The sequence below is a fragment of the Fragaria vesca genome, linkage group LG2 (assembly GCF_000184155.1).
Source record: "Fragaria vesca subsp. vesca linkage group LG2, FraVesHawaii_1.0, whole genome shotgun sequence".
Lineage (NCBI taxonomy): Eukaryota > Viridiplantae > Streptophyta > Magnoliopsida > Rosales > Rosaceae > Fragaria > Fragaria vesca.
The window spans coordinates 30,009,395-30,027,793 of record NC_020492.1 but is presented as its reverse complement, the minus strand read 5'-3'; the positions used below and the strand labels follow the sequence as shown (position 1 = coordinate 30,027,793).

At 36.9% G+C, this 18,399-nt stretch overlaps 1 protein-coding gene across 1 annotated transcript; it reads right to left on the bottom strand.

The window, feature by feature from the left end:
• Nucleotides 1-804: 804 nt before the first annotated feature.
• Nucleotides 805-6,979, bottom strand: LOC101295888 (protein-tyrosine sulfotransferase-like). The gene is made up of 12 exons (XM_004291661.1): nt 6,900-6,979; nt 6,531-6,705; nt 6,372-6,443; nt 5,282-5,570; nt 4,998-5,138; nt 3,264-3,368; nt 2,986-3,136; nt 2,649-2,698; nt 2,499-2,567; nt 2,293-2,412; nt 1,782-1,916; nt 805-1,071 (listed from the first exon to the last, which is right to left on the bottom strand). The coding sequence occupies exons 1-12, from the start codon at nt 6,946-6,948 to the stop codon at nt 919-921; spliced, it is 1,509 nt and encodes a 502-aa protein (XP_004291709.1). The 5' UTR covers nt 6,949-6,979; the 3' UTR covers nt 805-918.
• Nucleotides 6,980-18,399: the final 11,420 nt, after the last annotated feature.

Genomic DNA, 18,399 nt, shown 5'->3' with positions numbered 1-18,399 from the left:
GAGAGAGAGAGAGAGAATTGGTGTAAAGGAGAGGAGGGCATTTTAGGTACATCGTAAAAGTAAAATAACAGATTTAGCCTTAAAAATGGACTTATATGAGTAAAACTGTTATGGTGGACTTATGTAGGAGAAAATATTCAGAATGTGACTTATATGAAATTTTCTATACATAAAAGTGATAAAACATGCGAATTTCTAACTGCATTTTTTCCTCATCGAAAAAAAACAAATGTGCATTTTGAAGAAATTCTAGCTGCATTATTTCTTTTATTGTCACTCTAACTGCAATTGTTTCTCGGAAAAACTGTATCAAATCGATTAAAGAATTTGAATTTCAAGACCACTTCTCATTATGTATTATACCTTCAAGACCATCGCCACCTCTAGATGATGAATCAAAAGCTAGCCAAGGACATTTTATCTGTGCAGAAAAGTAAGAAGAAATGGTGACCATACTAAGATCTAGGAGGTTGACACTACTGAGAAATTGTCAGTGCATGTCTACATGCGGACAAGACAACAATTTAGCTTGACCAAAATGAAGATCCGACAGTAAAATGTGTAAATGTGCAATGTACCCTGTAATAGTGTATTCTCTCATGAGATGAGAAAATTCAGGATCAGATTGCAAAGATGAGGTGGGTTTGCACAGTCCTATCAAACTCCAAATCACAAAAATTAACTTCATGTAAAACCTGTAGTCCCCTTAGTGGGTTTTCTATCAGATCCTTCTGGATTTATGGAAGACAGTTTGAACCAATGAAATGCTTAATGCTCTTGGGCAATACCCAGATATCAAAAATACTTGTAACAAATAAGATGAGAGCCGAGGATGAAACTAACTAAAGGAGTTGGGGTTCTTTCTATATTTTCCAAACAATCTTAAATCTTGTGATCATACAGTTTAAGAAGATACAATCATAATTTGATTTTCAACGTTCTTCTTTGTGCATTAACAAAAACAAAGAAGACTGAAAGGATTAAAACAAGAGTCACGCATACTGAGACCACTTTCCAAAACATTATCCCTGTGCCATATGAACTCTGCAACATCCTCTCCCATCTGTCCTGCTGTCAAAATACATTTTAATGAAAGGAATTAAGTTATGTTCCACCATCAGCTGGTATGTAAAAAACTTACTTCTTGATGAAAAGTAACAAGATGAAGCACATTTTAATTAAAGGAATTAAGTTATGTTGCACCATAAGCTGGTATGTAAAAAACTTACTTCTTGATGAAAAGTAACAAGATGAAGCACCTATGCTTTGAAACATGTCAGATTGATGTGACAAAGGCATACAGAAGTAAAATGTGCTCAATGAATTGACCATCATATGTGCATAGTGTACATTAGTAAACAGTAATGCCACACTTCGAAATAAATAAAAATCTGACAAAGTAATATGCATCAAAGAATTCAACTGCTCAGAGATTGTTACTTACTTGTTTGTTATTATAATTTGATATAACAAAGGCTCAACTTCTTTAGCCTCAAAGTGGCATTTTCAGTTCCCAAGCCAAATTTTGAAATAAAAAGAATCCTAGTTACTTGTATATTTATCAAATGAAAGACAATCATACAAGAAAGGCTCAACTTCTTTAGCCATCACAGTGGCATTTTCCAGTTCCCAAGCAAAATTTTGAAATAAAAGAATCCTAGTTACTTGTATATTTATCAATTGAAAGACAATCAGAAACAACAAGACTAGTCCAAAAAACATCACGCCACACATAAAGGTACTTATCTATTGATTTTCAAGCCTTGAATAAAGAGACTTACTGAGCTACCAGATGTTTGCACTGTATTGTTGTGTTGCTTTGCAAAGATATCCTTCGCATATTTATAAAGCTCCAAATCAAGGTGGTTAAGTTGCTTTATCTGCTCGAGAACCACTTCAGAAACCTGGAGGCGTGCCTGTAATAAATTGAATGTAAAAATGTCAGAGAGAACTAGGGAAGACAGAACCTGATTTATGGAAAAAGAGTTAATTACAACTACTCAACATGGCAGCACATTTAAGTGCTTCAACAGCACTTCACAAGGCAACAAGAAAAAACAAGAAATAGGTAAAATCATCATTACATTCTAAAAACCAATAGCTTCTAACTATGTTCTAGATATAATGTGCATCTATACCAGTAGAGAACAAGTGCAAGGCAAAAAGAGCACATTTTGGTGAAAAGAGAAACAAATCCTTTGCAGGCAGAATTGCAGCCTCACTTATAAATTTGCAAAAGATCATTGATGGAAGTAGCTAGTCTGGAAAAAAAAAAAAAAAAATTAGTGCTACCTCCTTTGTAAAGTTTGCCGGGGAGATCCTCTTCAAAGATGCAGTGCGCCTGCGTGTCTGGGCCTTCCTTAAACTAGAGATGCAATCTCCATAAGCTTCCATAAGGTCTCCCACAGTCATCTAAGGTTGAAGAGAAAATCAAAGTCAACATTCTACAAGTGGAAAACAGATCTACTCTCCTCATGTCAATATGTGAAATGGCTTACATTTTCTTTCACAGCCCCACCAGTTTCAGTTGAAGCAATCTCACTTTCCTTTCCATCTGGCGTGCTGCTCTGTCATATACAGAAAAGGTTCAGTAAAGCTACTAAAACCCATATCCATATGTCAATCATTTCATGGCCTTCGCCAATTACCTGAAGATCATCATTATTGGGCTTGGAATCTGAAACTGGGTAGCTCTGCTCTGTATTACAAGTAGAAGAATAAGATAAAGATCAGATTCATTCCTCAGTCAAACCTGACTATATTATCAAAGGAATGGAAAACGACGTGACATGTTACCCAAAGTCCTACCAAAGCATAACTTTGGTAACTAATACATCTAGGTCTAAATCATCACATACTTCAAAGTTTAAGTGCGTATCTCATATTTATTGTGTTTGTGGCACTGAAATCCATTTAATTGTCATGCAATAGTACTCCTGAAAAAGGTCAGAATGATAAATGATGTTAAACAGACACTACACTAACCAGATTTATTGTTAGCAGCATTAATCTCCCCACTAGAATTTGATCCTCTCAGCTGTGCAATCACCTGGGCACCAACCACATTTGCAAACATTGTTGCAGATTCTCTGTGCTCCTCAGTGAGACCAACATATAACATATCATCCAACCTCTTCTGCAAGATTTACAAATCTCTACCGTGGTAAAAACTTACAAGCATAAGATGGAAATGAAGATCATACGAGAAACAGTATTTACAAAGAAAAACAATATGGACAACTTTGAAAATTTGGTTTTTTTACCTTTGCAACTTGAAGAACATATTTACCAAGAAGCTTATACTTCTGTACACAATGGCGCACTTCATGTGAATCAGCTTGATAGGAGTTGTTTGTCAATCCTGCAACCTTTTAAATTAAGAAAGTCAATCAGATACATCAATATTAATACTGGACAGAAAAATACTTGAATATAAAGCTAACTTAACAGTTTAAATCAATTATATAGCCCACTGGTGAATCCACATACATTATTGTAGAAAAACCGAAACTGACCAAAGAATTTTTTTAGTCTAGAAAAAATAATAATGATAACCACAATGGTAGTTTGACCACTACCAAGAATAGACTTTATCTGGTAGTACTCAAAAGTCAGTCGGATAAAAAGACATAAAGTAAGATCTTCCTCTAGGACAGTTCCCTCCTGAACTATTTAAATTAAAATAAAAACATAGCTTGCAGCTTCTACATTCATAATTATGAGTTGGTACCCAGCACAACCAGATAATATGCACTAAAAGATCTATTTGTTATAATGATATACCATATTGCAAGGAGTAGACAAGCCTTCCTTTTCTCTCTATGAATATGCATTACTATGCAATTGGAAATAGCACCCATCTCTTAGTTTCCAATATACTTTCCTAACCTCTACTCTTTTAGTAGCATGTTTGGACTTTGGAGGACATACTATGTACCACTTGTTACCCTTGTCAACTTCATTTTTTTTGTTGTTGTTGTTGTGATACTCCCATGAATATTGCATATCCATATTGTGATAAATTGATGTTTGGTCGCAATTGATAATGCCCCTTTGATTCCAAGAGACTAAAATGGACATATCCTAAACATATTTCCAAAAGTACTATTTCCAATTGCAAGAAATGACCAAACCAACATGAAAATGTCACTGGTTGTGGAGAAAACCCGTATAAAATTACAAAAACAATGAAAACATAATAAGAGCTTTGGAAAAAGGTATCGATAACACATCAACTAAGAATATAAACTCAAGAAGCAACCTACCCCTAATAAGCATACAATGGATAATTTGAGTAACACATTACCCATCAATGATACATCCACCTATCAGATATCATAATATGCTATATCCATGCCCTTCCCCACTCAATTTCATTACTTCGATTTCTTAACTCTCATACATACTTGGGAAGGGGATATGGATCAGTAATATCACTAGTGATCTTCTCATCCCAACACAGTATCATGTGCAAGGTGAAAATAACTCCCACTTTGTAACTCTCATACAATTATTCCATTTTAACTAACAAGCCTGTAAACACTAACAAAGCCAAAATCAACTGAATTCAATGCCAAATGAAGTCAATAAAGCATTTTGAAACATTTTACAATTAAGAGTTCAAATCCTGAAATTTTGACGAAATATTAATGAAATTCAGGCGACATAGTGGAAGATAAATCTTCCACAATAATCTGAGAATCGAGCCCTACCACCCAAAATTCACAATATTGGATGTTATTTCAGTATACAGGCCAATATTCAAACATTGCACCAAGCTTAAGATCATTCAGTCGGTCAACACTGTAAAAGTAATTCAATCAATGGTCTGCTTTCACTCCGTGAGAATTTCAAGATAAACATAATGACAGAACCATCAAGTATGGGATCAAAGTTTTCTAGCATTTTTTGTTGGTCATTGGTGGGGCAGCCAAGAGATTAACTGAATAAATAAGAAACAGCAAAGATTTGCTAGAGGCCGCAAGAGAATGAACTACCTGGAATGTTGCACCGTTGTGAACAATATCTTGAGCTATAGGGTGATTGATGTATTCATGTAATGGCATCACAACTTCCTCCATGTTGTATGGGTCATCGCTCTGAACATCAAATGTACCACTAAGCTTTCGACCCTCTCTCTGTCAAAAAATATCAATATAAATAATTATGGAGAAATACTGCAGCAATAATTCAAGGATAGTTTTAGCAGAAATATCACAAAGTACAGAAGCTACGGGACCACGAAGGTTAACTGGGTCAAGCAATTGAGAGGAATACATACCCGAGAAAAAAGGTCTTCCCTCATCCACGGAACCAAGTATTTCCATGGCCAAATGTCCAATGTGCTTACTCCTTTAGTCTTTGACCGCATACGTCTAGCCATTTGTGTTGCAGAAGTTAAGTTGGGATGTACCAAAAATCTAGCAGCTACCTCTACCGAAAATTCATAAGAACTAAAAACACGGTCAACTGGATCCCTAAGTATTGTCACTACTGAAGTTCTCTCCCTTGGAAGTTTCGACATCATGCTATAATCATCATGAGTAACCAGCAATCTGCACTGTTTTTTTCTGCACCAAGTAAATACCAACACCGATTGATGATGATAACTAGGAATAGTACAAGGTACATATATTGATGATAGAAAACATACTTCTGTAAGACATCCAATTTAGCTGCTACTGTCTATCTCCCACAAAAAAACGTTGGTGATATAAACTCAAGCCTTAATGTCATTTTAAGCAGCAAAAATACTTTTTACAACAACCGATGGCTCATTATCTATCTCAATTTAACTAAATGTTCGCAACCTGCACCTTGACAGGCAAAGAAAGGGAGGAGAACGAAAAAAAAAAAAAAAATACAGGTGCCCCTTACCCTGTACCATGCACTCAACAACCAGGAAGCAGGTAGGAATTGGGGATAGGAGATTCCAGAACTAGAACCTCTCGCACTCAATGCTAAGATCCTATGTTAGGCAACACTCAAGTCCAAAAGCTTGGCTTGCAACATAATGGGCAGACAATGTTCATCAGTCTAACAATACTAGTAAGTTGATTTTGTAATCACATCACTGCATTCTTAATAAACATTCCCCTCTGTCCTCTCCCAACAATGTGGATGAACTTATAATGTATATGTGCAGCATTTCTTGAAATCACTCTAGTGTACACACAACGTTAAATCTAAAGACATCCTTGTAAATTTAATATCTCAATTCGACATAAAAGAAACATGAACTCAAGTACTTTGATTGTCTGTTACTAAAACTACTTGAACTCTGGTGATTCTAAAGTCAGAGAAACTGTAGCCGCAAGTTTAGCCAGATGAGTGAAATCCAAATAAACATAAACAAGATGACAAGATGTTACCTTGGGTCAAAACGCAGCTTATCATAAGATCGAGGGCACTCCAGAGAGCTATAATACAACTTTCTCAAGAAACTGCAAGTTGAAGACACAGCCAGATGGATCAATATGCCTCAACAATGCCAGATATGAATCTTTAGGGTGAAGAAACAATTTGATTACCAGTGAAAATATGTGCGGCCGCCTGTTCTGGGGATGTGAAGGAAAAACAGCAAATCCCTCAGTGTGTGTTTATCTTCTTTAACTTCTTGTTCAAGTGAAGAGAATGCCCATCTTTTAACAACTCTTTCACAATGTCCATAATTCTTGAAAGTCGAGGCATTCACCGATACATAAGCTGTAGACAAATTATAAGAAGAACCACAATATCAGCAGCCTACCCAATATCACTTGTAATTTCCCAATAACTCAAAGTAATTGAATAGCAATACTATACATATCTACATACATTATGAAACTTTATATCACCCGAAGCAAGAAAAAGGTATAATAACATGGGGATACAAATGAAATGATAAAGAGATTGCACACCGAATCCGAGAAGCAACAGCAGGATAGAGAGTTTCAGAGTAGGATCCATACACCCTCTTCCTACTCCAACAGCTGCTAAGCCCACCAAAGTAAAACAACAATTAGGCAAATTTGTCAATTTTCTGAAAAATATTCAACAACCATCAGATACAAAATGAACTGATAAAAAAATGACCAGTTCTAATCGGTTCTTAAAACAAAACAGATTGAGAAGCATGACTGGATAAATAGTCAAACTTTGATAGGGGCATAAGAATCCACAAAACCCAAAAGACAACAAAGAGAGAAGTTTGAAATTCCAAGAAGGGTACAAGGATCGATGTATAGGAAACCAACTGGTATCGAAATAGAGGGTGTTGTGTTCATAAACGGTGTTGGGAGTGTAGCAGACACAGCGGGGAAGACGATGAATATAAAAGTCCCACCTTTCAGCGACCTTGGTCCCCAAAGATTCAATATTTTCAGAGCATACCAAATATGGCCTTTTGGTTTTTGGGTGTTGAATTGTTTGTCTGTATTTTTGTGGAGGAAGACGATTGAGTCCGTGTGATGTGTGCTCAAATGGGAAACTTGGTCACTCCCCAGTATGGTGGAAAACTGGAAAATATGGTCTGTTCTGACATGCACTAGTTTTACAGGGGCAAATTGGTCGCAGATTCGTTATTTCTTTCCTTGTATTGTTTTGTTACACAAGGTTTCCACCTGGTCAATATTTCACCATCATTTTTGTCAAAAATAATAATAATAATAATAACATAAGTTAAAATCTAAAATCTCGAACCATGTCTCTTCAAGTTCAAGCTGATCCAAGTGAAACATTAAAGACATAAAAATGAGAGACATTCAAACCAGATAGCTACAAGCGGATGATCATGAGCATTGTCTCTTAAGCAGTCAGTTATAAAATTCGTCTCGCGAAAATCATGCCTAAAGACTATTGAGTCAAGCTGAGAACTTGAATTCTATAGAATTCCAAACTTTCAATGAGGGCAGTCAATGTGTAATTTAGTATCCTTCAACATTAACATGCTTGAAATTTTTATGCAAGCTTCTCATGAAGCCAAAACTTCAGCTACCAAAACACCGACTTCTCCAATGGTTCTACGTGCTAAGATGATAAATAAAATCACGAATTACAAATTTTATGGTCTCACGGAATCATCAAAATTTAGTTTTAACTTCTCATTCTTAGAAAGTAGTCGGATGATGCATGTTGACTTTTCAACTATGATTCATACGTATTCAATGGTTGAATTTATATTGAAAAACAATTGTGTTTTTTAGGCTGATCAGGTGACCATTGTGTGAACGCATTCATTAACGTTCCTCACATAATCAAAGAGTTAGATTTTGTCAATAGATAATGCTTTTAGGACATGCCACAATGACCAACTTAATTTGCCCCACCACAACAACAGTTCACACTTCTCACGTTTGTTAGGTAATTAATCAGAAGATGTATTAATCGCATCTTTTAGGCTCAACATAAGAGTGTAGAGTTCTAATGTTTAATGTTAGTCGTATTTAAAGTCTAGAGTTCAAGTTCGCTCAAACTCCGAATCACACAAAAATATTAAAAAATCAACACAATTTTTACGTATTCTAATGATCTCCTGAGTCCAGAGTGAGAGAATAAATAGGATCATTATTGAGTCACTAAATCATGGTGCATTATTTTGTAGGGTGGTGGAGGATAAACAAGAGCTGTATAGGGGGCTGTTTGTTTATTATGGGAGTGCGACACAGGGTGTCTGTCTCATGTTTCGACAGAGGTGCATGGTGGCGCCATGGTGGTAGTTGTGGTTGTGGAGCATAGCCACTGTCACTATACAAGCTTTTTGTAAATGCTTTGTTTAGTGAGGAGGGTGCAGACCGACCTCTACGAGAGTGATATATGTCCCTTTACATCTTAACCACTTTCACTGTTTTGCCATATACTATGTTCTTCAAGACCTCCAAGCATGTCCTTCCTTTCTAGCTTCATTTTTAGGGTGAGTTTCATTTCATATGAACATAAAAGATACAATGCAGACACCATGATCTTCAGAACTGTTGCTGCAGTTCATTCTTCATGATGCGAACTATTGTTTAGAAACACTGAAGAGATGTTATTCTTGTGTGGCATTTCAAGTCAATACTTTTCTTAAGTGAAAGAAAAAAAGAAAATGAGAAACAATCTATTGTTTTTTTTTTAAAGGAAGAAAAGAAAAATCCATTTATATGTTATTAGTGGTTGAAACTTATTTGACGCGATATTGATCATCACAAATACATACAAGGAGTAAAAAATCGATAATTTCCGCGATATTTTGCCGAAATTTTCGTTTTTCTCACCAAATGATATATCTTTACCCTCCCAAGCATTTATCGTCCGAAACTCCCGATATTTCCCGATATTTTTCGAAATTTCCCGATATTTCCCGATATTCTTCACAATACACTAAAGGCTCTACACAGAGAGACGATAAAGATAGTGAAAATTTTGTACCTCATAGGTCTTCTACGTGGTTTTAAAGTACTTGTGTAATTCCATATGAAATGTATCATATGTATATAAGGCGTGATGGCCTAGCCTCCTTTTGGGTTTCCAGCCATCAAAAAAAAAAAAAAAGATGTTTAAAGTAAACTTTTTAAAAATTATTAACTGTTCAACACGTACTAACTTTTTCACTTTAACTTACTACAGCTCCCTATAGATCAATGTTTATTCAAGGTTTTCATTTCAAATATAATACATAATATAGAAAACAAACATCTCTTAAAGTTTGGTTTGTTCTAGGATATTCCATATGTGTACCTTAGCCTTATGCCATCAGGATATGTAGTTAGAATATGACTATGTATTTCTTATCATTACCATATTGGTGCATTGTAATTCCTTATATAAAGGGCTCCTATCAATGAATAAGATGATGATTCTCTATTCTCTTACTAGATCTCTTTGTCTCTACTGTTTATATTTCATCACGTTATCATGCACTTTGTTCTAACCTTAGAACTAATAGCCCACTATTTGTATTCTGAAACCCTAAAAAAACGTTTTTCGGCTCCAATGTCCGACCGCCACAGCCGCATGTTTTCCTGGCCGCCGTCCGACATCACCAGCTGCCAATCCCTTGGCCACCGCCCGCTGACGATTTTTGGTTTCCTCTGACTACAATTTTCGATTTCTTCAAGTGTTTGAAGTTTCAAAATATATGTTTTGAAACCCTAAACTTTTCCAAGTTCAATAACTCGGGGAGGATAAAATCATTTTCTCCCTTCTCCATCTCCATTCTATGCTTGGGATTTTGTGCATGTAGGTAAAATCCCGGAATTTTATTCGCGGGTCAAGAGAGTGTTTGATCACTCCTGTTTCCTTGTCCAGGTTGTGTGTGATCAACCCCGACCTTTCTCTGGATTGTGTTTGATCAATCCTAGGCCTTTTTCTAAATTGTGTTTGATCAATTCGCGGCATTTCCGGATTGTGTGTGATCAATCCGTAAGACAAACCATTAAAAAACATCATTTGTGACCTCTATCGAGTCTCATAACAGTTTGGTTTTGTATGCAAGAGTAACGTAACATTATGCTCATTTGAGTTTTGATGTACTTAATACCTAAGACGAATCTTCACTTGGTATCTATGGAACATTTCATTGGAAATGATTAAACCACATGTTTTGACCCTAAGGCTAACAAGCTTAGATGCCGAGATTTCACATCTCATGCGCTCAAAGTTTTGAAGCGCCACATCAACAAAAGTATTCAATGGTAATCTGTGCAAAAAGTAATGACCACAATGTACTGTGGAATGCACTCATGGAGCGTTTCTTGAAACGTTCATATAACTCTACTTGTTGAGTTATTAGTCAAGTGGATTGCTTACCATCTTAATTGACTACATATCGTCGATGATATCCCGTGGCATCCTGATCTATAATCTTTAGCTAATTCGATCATCATCAAGTTCTCTAGGCCCTTCAAGTTGGTTTGTAATTACTAACGAGGCTTGATTTTGATCATACAATTGCAAATGGGAATTGTATATACGCTAATACGATAAACTTATTTGGGATTGTCCCTTAATGTGGGGAAAACAATATGGGTCATGGTAACGGCAGAAAACGCCGTGTCGATGTCTAGAAAAGAGAGGTAGGCGACACCTCCCTGGTCTAGACACCAATTTGTTAAAACTACTCATACCAGCTCATGACAATGCAACCGTTGTGGATCTCCGAGAATCACTGGTTCAAGAGTTGTCGAGCTCTCCTTCAAATTGTGAATGCATACAAAAAGGTACGGAAAATCAATATGAGGATAATAACGTCATCCTCATGATCGCGGATTTCAAAGATTCAGATCCAGCTCTAGCTACCCCTGACTTTGACGTCATTGGCTAGACATTGATTTTCTTTCCAAGCTATATGTAATAAGACGTCATATCGATGTCCTTAGTTTATTCGAGACCTCGATGTACTCACATTAGCAATAATGAATGCCTTGAGAATTTTTTCGAAGTTATGAAACTATTCTCCTCTTATGGTTCATATTGATTTACAAAAAAGATGTACATTCTTACATCGTCTTTAGAAACATGGCATATTGTGCCGATTTTGGTCCCTTCCTTTGAAGGTAACTCACGGCACCGCATCCTCAAGGAGGATCGCCCACGTGTTTTCCAGTTAAGTCTTCTACCCTATAGCGGATTTTTCATCATCAACTGTTCAACTAGGCTCATCCAAGCTCAGTGTGATATCTTAGAATTGTCTGAAATTAAGGAGATAGTGGTTTCAAAAGTGTCTTGCACTACCGACGCTCCACGAACATGCCTAGTCATACTGACTTGGAGTTACTAAAAGCTTTTGATTTTGGATCCCCCTATGCTATTAAACCAATTTCCGTCTTGCAAAAGATGTTGAAGACTCATCAAAATCGGACAATCATCATCATGATCGAATCCTCTAGGTCTTATGAGTTAGTTTATGTTCATGTCAGGGAGCTTTTGCTAACTAGTCATGGAGTTTATGACCTTGAAATGACCGAAAGGACTTGGTTTTGATCATACACACGTCACTTTTGGCTAAGGCAAAAGCCTATACGCCACATGCAAGCTTCACAGCTTCGCACATGTCAATTCTGCGAAAAACAGCAATCTGTCCTTTCTAGACAGTCAACTTCGTTTGAGCTTTGTGAACAGCTTTGGACAAACCAGACAGTAAGCTTTATATCATTGGAAAGCTCTAAAAGTTTAGTTTTTAGAACTTTTTGCGGTTCGTCCATATCTATTTTAACGAAAAAGAAGGTCATTCTGCGTGGAAATTTTTATGCACTCTCGGGATTGCAGCTTTTTGTAGCTTCTTTCAATTCTTCTAAATGGTTCAAGTGGAACTGTTTACTCTCCTATCTGCTCCATTTTGTAGATATGTCTCATAGAGACATTGAGTCCTTCGCAGATAGTGGAACTATCCAGAACATTCTAAGGAACATACAACTATCTTTGGATTTTGTGCTTTTATAAATCTTATGTGACTACAATAAGTGAATCATACCAATCATTCAGGGACGCGGTTTAGCTTGAATCTTGATGCCTCATGGCATCATGATCAACGTCACAAATGCCCTTTATGCATTGAGAGGCAACCGAACTATGTTGAGCTTTAAAGACATTCTTGTTAATAGTTTTCATTTGAAAACACATTGTGAGAATGAACAAGAGTTCTTTTGTGTTTACCTTCTCATGTATGTGGACAGAAACGTATCTCGGAGAAGTTCATGAGTCAATCTAGTGAACTGTATATCACTATGATTCGAATATCGAATTTCATGTTGTCACCAAACATGATATTTGGGACACCGACTCATATAGGCTTTGGTTTGACCAAATCGGTCATCCTGGAAAAGACATTATGGTCCAAATTTTGAGAAATTCTCATGGACATCCATTCTTTCGCTCAAAACGAAGACATTCGGGATCTAGCCTTCTCCATGAAGCATGATGGTGACGCCATGGTTGTAAATGGCGGCACCCTGGGGACATTGACGTCACCTGAACACGGCTCCAACTTCCCGGAGGCCGTCCGGTCAATTGCTCAAGCAATTGACGTGCACCAGCCTTCCCTCGATGTCTCATTGGCCCTCTGCAATGCTCATTGCTTGTTTTAAAAGCCTATTTTTTAGCTAAATTAGGTGTGAGACCCTACTATGCTAAATGACACAAAAGTGAACATTCCATTCTTACATCAAACTATGTAGATAGATACAACCAACTTGCGGACACCTTTTTATGCTTTATGGTGTTAGTTGAATTGTTAACACACTGGTCACGTGTTCTACTATTATCTACTGTTTATGCTGCTTATGCTTTCTACGGGCTCACTACCCATTCTTTAAAAAAGTTTATTGGGATATAAGTTGATGTGTCATGTAACCCATGTTTACACGTAATACGGTCTCACTGAGGCTATGACCAAACAACTTTAGCTTGTCACTCGAACATTATTGATGCGTAATCATTGAATATTGTTGTACTACAGCTCGTGACTGTGTACTAGGATTGACACTAAATTGGAATCCTTGAGCTTAAACATGATTGAAATGGATCTCCAATCCTTGAGCTTGGCTAGATGTTATTTCTACGTGCCAAATCGCAATGCCACTGCGCACAATGATGGGTCATTTGAGATGAATAAGTTTAGGTTGAATATCCATCTATAATCCGCTTATGTAAAAACTTTGTCAGGCGATCTCATTCACCGCTAAATTGCGAATTGTCACTTTGATGAGACAATATTCCCACCGTTAGGGGGAGATAAGGACACAAGTGTTTAAGGGTAAACGCAGACAATATTTGTCGTGGTTTGTCCCCACTAAGCCTCATCTTGATCTTAAATGCTTAAAGTGTTAAAGTGACAAGATCACATGCTGCAAATATGTCTGCAAGGATTGATATCCTATCAAGAGGACATGGTGCTACCAAAAGAAGTTGGTCTTGGCGCCATCACCATAGATGGTGAAATGGTGACGCCATATAGTGGCAAAATTGGTGTCACAACGTCGTGTGGCTCCCCAAAAGGAGGGAGGCCCTTAGGTTGATACTTTCTCGCACTAGGAAGAAAGCGAGTTTGACATAACTTGATACATTGATCAGTGACACTCAAATCCGTCTCATGAAGTCTGAATTATGATTATCATTGGGGGACGCCTCAATGTCAAATCCAATCCATATAGAGATCTGTACAAGTATTACACTAGTGTACATGAGGACGTGGGATAATGAGTCTACTATCGAACCACCCTTCGTTGATGGATATCAACTTAGTTGATTGGCCTAATGGAAAGATGCGATCCAACATTAACAAAGAGATAGGTCCTTGGGCAGGTGATGCCAACACTGCAAGCTAAACCCTATCAACTATGCTTTTGTTAGGTAGCGTAGTGAGAACAATAGCTTAGACTCACCTTATGGCGCAAGGTCTCTCACTGACACGCACTAGGATCGACTACGATGAGATATGCTCTCATAATGGATGTTATTGCACTCCACTACTTTGTCAGTTTGGTAGTTTTTTGAATAACTAAACATGCAGCCTATAAATGTGGTCATAACAACATCTCTATAGGATCAAAGATATATATGAAGATCTTAAACAGACTTCATTCATCCGAATCAAGTGACTCCAGACCACAGGAGCACGCATTTGCTAAAGGTATTGAAACGCACATGGACTCTACTTGATTTGGAAGGGATATGGTGAATTATGTCTTTGCATGTTCATTCCGGATTAACATGGACTCTTGATTGAACAAGAGATGACAATATGTATCAACATTTGAAGTTAGAATGAAAAATATCTTGGGAAAACGTACACGGTCTCGATTAGGAACTCGATGACTGTATTGATGATGATTTTCCATCAATCGACTTAGGTGCTCTATAACTAGTGAGGCCTACATATACTCCCATGATTAGTTAAAGTCTTTGCTCTAAAGAGAGATTCATTGTTTTGTCTAAAACAAGATGAAAAATGTGTTAAGAGATGGAGTTCTCATCTAAGTACAATAAGACGCATCAATGTACTCAACACAATACGAAAGACTTGACATCTTATTCGCTTTAAAAAGTTGTAAAGCTAAGTGTAGCTATGTGCCCACGCAATGCCAATGTAATGGCAGTAACTCCTTTTTCAAAACTTAATGGTATGAAAGGTTGATGCTTATTCTATCCCTACATAAGAAAGACACATCAAAATCAAAATCAAAATCTGCCAAGTTTCTTAGGTCAACTTCCATGGGACCTACATGTAAGCTTACTCACTGCAAATCTGTGAAATTAGTACCATTGGAAAGATCTATGTGTCTACTTTCCAGGGACACCAACCATTTGATCATATCTATCATATTGAGTGAGTTATGGCCATTTTTGTAAAGTAGGACGGATCTGTCAGAGAATCTGATTTGCCAAAACAGTCAACTTTGACGAGACTTTGTGAACAGATCTTAAACTAGAATGTGTGTAATATACAATTGGAAAGCTAAATGAGTCTAGTTTCCAAAACTGTTTACGGTTCGTTCATACGTATTTCCTAGAGGAAGTTACGACGGTTCTAGTAACTGAAGGTCATGCTACGAGGAAATCTGATTTCCTGCACAAACTTATGTTTTGAGTTCACAAGCGACCTTCTCCTCAAAATCTAAGTGTAAAAGATCATGTTTGAGGACTATATGGCATGATCTAGTTAATCATTGCCCAATGCTACATTTGAAGACATGTTAAAGAGCATTGACATACTAAGTTGTTGATACTTCTGTGATTAATAAAAATCAGGAAGAGCCTTATGATTGATATAAAGATCAGGGGCAGGTGTGAACTTTAGGGGGAGTCTAGCACATACATACATGTCATTATTAAATGTGAAGGGTGCGTCGTACTCTTTTTCTCTTACAATCAAGGTTTAGTTTTTCTCCCATAGGGTTTTTGTTACTTGACGAGATTTTTAACGAGACGACATATCAGCACCACCGGCATACCGGCGTGCGGCACAACGGGAGTGTTGTAGGATATTCCATATGTGTCGACGAGGTTTTTAACGAGACGACATATCAGCACCACCGGCATACCGACGCACGGCACAAGGGGGAGTGTTGTAGGATATTTCATATGTGTGCCTTGGCCTTATGCCATCAGGATATGTAGTTAGAATATAACTATGTATTCCTTATCATTACCATATTAGTACATTGTAATTTCTTATATAAAAGGCTCCTATCAATGAATAAGCAGATGATGATTCTCTATTCTCTTATATTTCTCTTTGTCTCCTATCAATTTTCTTTTTTTTACCGTAATCGATTTTTCCCTGAAATTTTTATCAAAATTTCTATATTTTGGAGGGTCGAAATTTCCGTAATCACCGAAATTTTTTCCTCGTACATATACGTGTGTGTTATGTGAAACCGATCTTGCGCTTAAATGTATTTCTTTAAAATGTGTAGTTATATCCATCAAGCTTAAGTTTGTCTTATTTAATTCCTTGGATTGTAATACTTTGCGTGTTGCGTGGTTAATTATCTCATATGTTGCGTGTTACCTCATACGCTTTATGAGTTAAATATACACTTGGACGAGCTAATCTACTTATTTTATCGTTGCTTGTTAATCTTTACTATTCCGTCTGGTTACAAAAATGCAACTACATTATTAGATGATGAAAGTGCACTCAAACATGGTTGTATGATGTTGTTATGACTTATGAGGGAGATCTCTCTCTGGGTCGTTGATTTTCATATGATTTGTGCACTGGGACTTGTTTGGCATAACATCAGTTACTCGAGCATCAGTGCTCCGATTTAGCACTCCTCATCATCTCACACAGTTGCTAGCGGCGATGGTGACAAACGGTGATGGTGACGACAATGTTAACATTCATGGGTGGTGGGTGTGGTAGATTAGCTAGTGTTGTTGCATTTCCTTATTCGCTTATAGGGTTTTCAGTCCATTAGTTAATGAATTGTTGGTATATTTTCACTCTTTCTAGTTTGATCGAGTTAGAGACTTATGCTATTTATTTTTAGTTGTTTTTGTTCAATCTCGTTTTAACAAATGTCGTAATTGGGTTTGTCCCTTGATTAATAAATTATTCATTTCTCTCCAATTTTTTTTTTAAAAAAAATGAAATCCTCAAGTTAATGCAAGCAATTAACTGACACATACCACTCTCACACGTACTGAAAGGAAAAACTAGTCTCTCCACAGTAGTAGACGCGTACATACTGGAACAGAAAAACTTGAACCAAGACAATCATGCGTAGTCTTTTTACAGTAACAGGTGGAAATAGGCTCACCGAAAAATAATTTGAACCAACACAATCATACATGGTTGATACACAGAGGGGGTTGATGTTGCTACCAAACAAATTGGCAAATTGGCGTAACCTAAATACTCAATGACGAGAAGGAAAGAGGATGGCTTTTCAGACTATAGCAAAGGGTGTACATTGGTTCCTCCAATATCTCGACACAATTTCCGGCAAATTTTCTACAGAGCTTTGTCTGCTGTCTGTTTGGCATCACATAGGGTAAGACAGGTACGTAATCGATCATGCAAATGAGTTCCATCTATTTGTACCCATTATATAGCTTACTATTTCCTCTCTTCTATCTGCTGGTAATTAAGGTCCCCAGACCTGTCTTGCATGACACTAAGAACATCTCTTCAGTGTGTCACGCCACGACCTCGATCTCCTGCATGCACGCTGTGCTGCATGATACGAAGGTTAGTGATATATGCAGCACCCATTTGATAATGGTGAAAGTGGATTTCTAACTAAGCTAGATCTGTCAAGTGTTTTTAATCTACTTCACTGCTTCTCGTTTTGATGGAGCCGCTCGACTAGTTTCGATTTTGTGACTGAGTTGTAGTACTGCTTGTGTTAGATATTAGCTAGCTCTATATAGGGCTCCACCTTTATGCAAAATCAGGCCCGTACTTGAATAGAGTCTTAAGAGTCGATGGACTCAGGGCCCATAACCTTAAGTGGCCCAAAATTTTCTTTCCTCTTTGTGTGATTACATTAGTTTTGTTAAAAACAATAAAAAATAATTAACAGAATCCAATTAGGGTGGTGTTAGATTACAAAAAAGAAAAATGAATACAAAATCAAAAAATGAATACAAAATATTACCCATTATTACTATCATTAATTACTATTTTAGAAAAATGAGCAGTCTAAGTAAGAGATTTGTTGCATAAATAAGATTTTTAATAGGATTTCTAATGTTTTTTGTTGTTAGATTTTGAGTTTATAACTTTAGTTCGTGAATTTTTTTGTGTGTTTCTTAGAATGAGAAAATAAAATTGAATAAATATTATACTTTAAGGGCCCAATTTTGAAAGTTTAACTCAGACCTGAAAATCTCAGGTCCGGGCCTGTGCAAAATCAAATGGGATTGGCACGCATCAGCGTTTTAAAACCTGAGTATGTAGTTACCAACTTGCATTAGGGTTTGGCTACTATGCAG

Excerpts from the sequence above, each read along its gene's own strand:
- LOC101295888 (XM_004291661.1), bottom strand. The coding sequence starts at position 6,948 with ATGGATCCTACTCTGAAACTCTCTATCCTGCTGTTGCTTCTCGGATTC. Across the intron at positions 1,917-2,292 it reads CGGCAAACTTTACAAAGGAG|GCACGCCTCCAGGTTTCTGA; the intron begins GTAGCACTAATT and ends AATTTATTACAG. Across the intron at positions 1,072-1,781 it reads TGCAAACATCTGGTAGCTCA|CAGGACAGATGGGAGAGGAT; the intron begins GTAAGTCTCTTT and ends GTATTTTGACAG.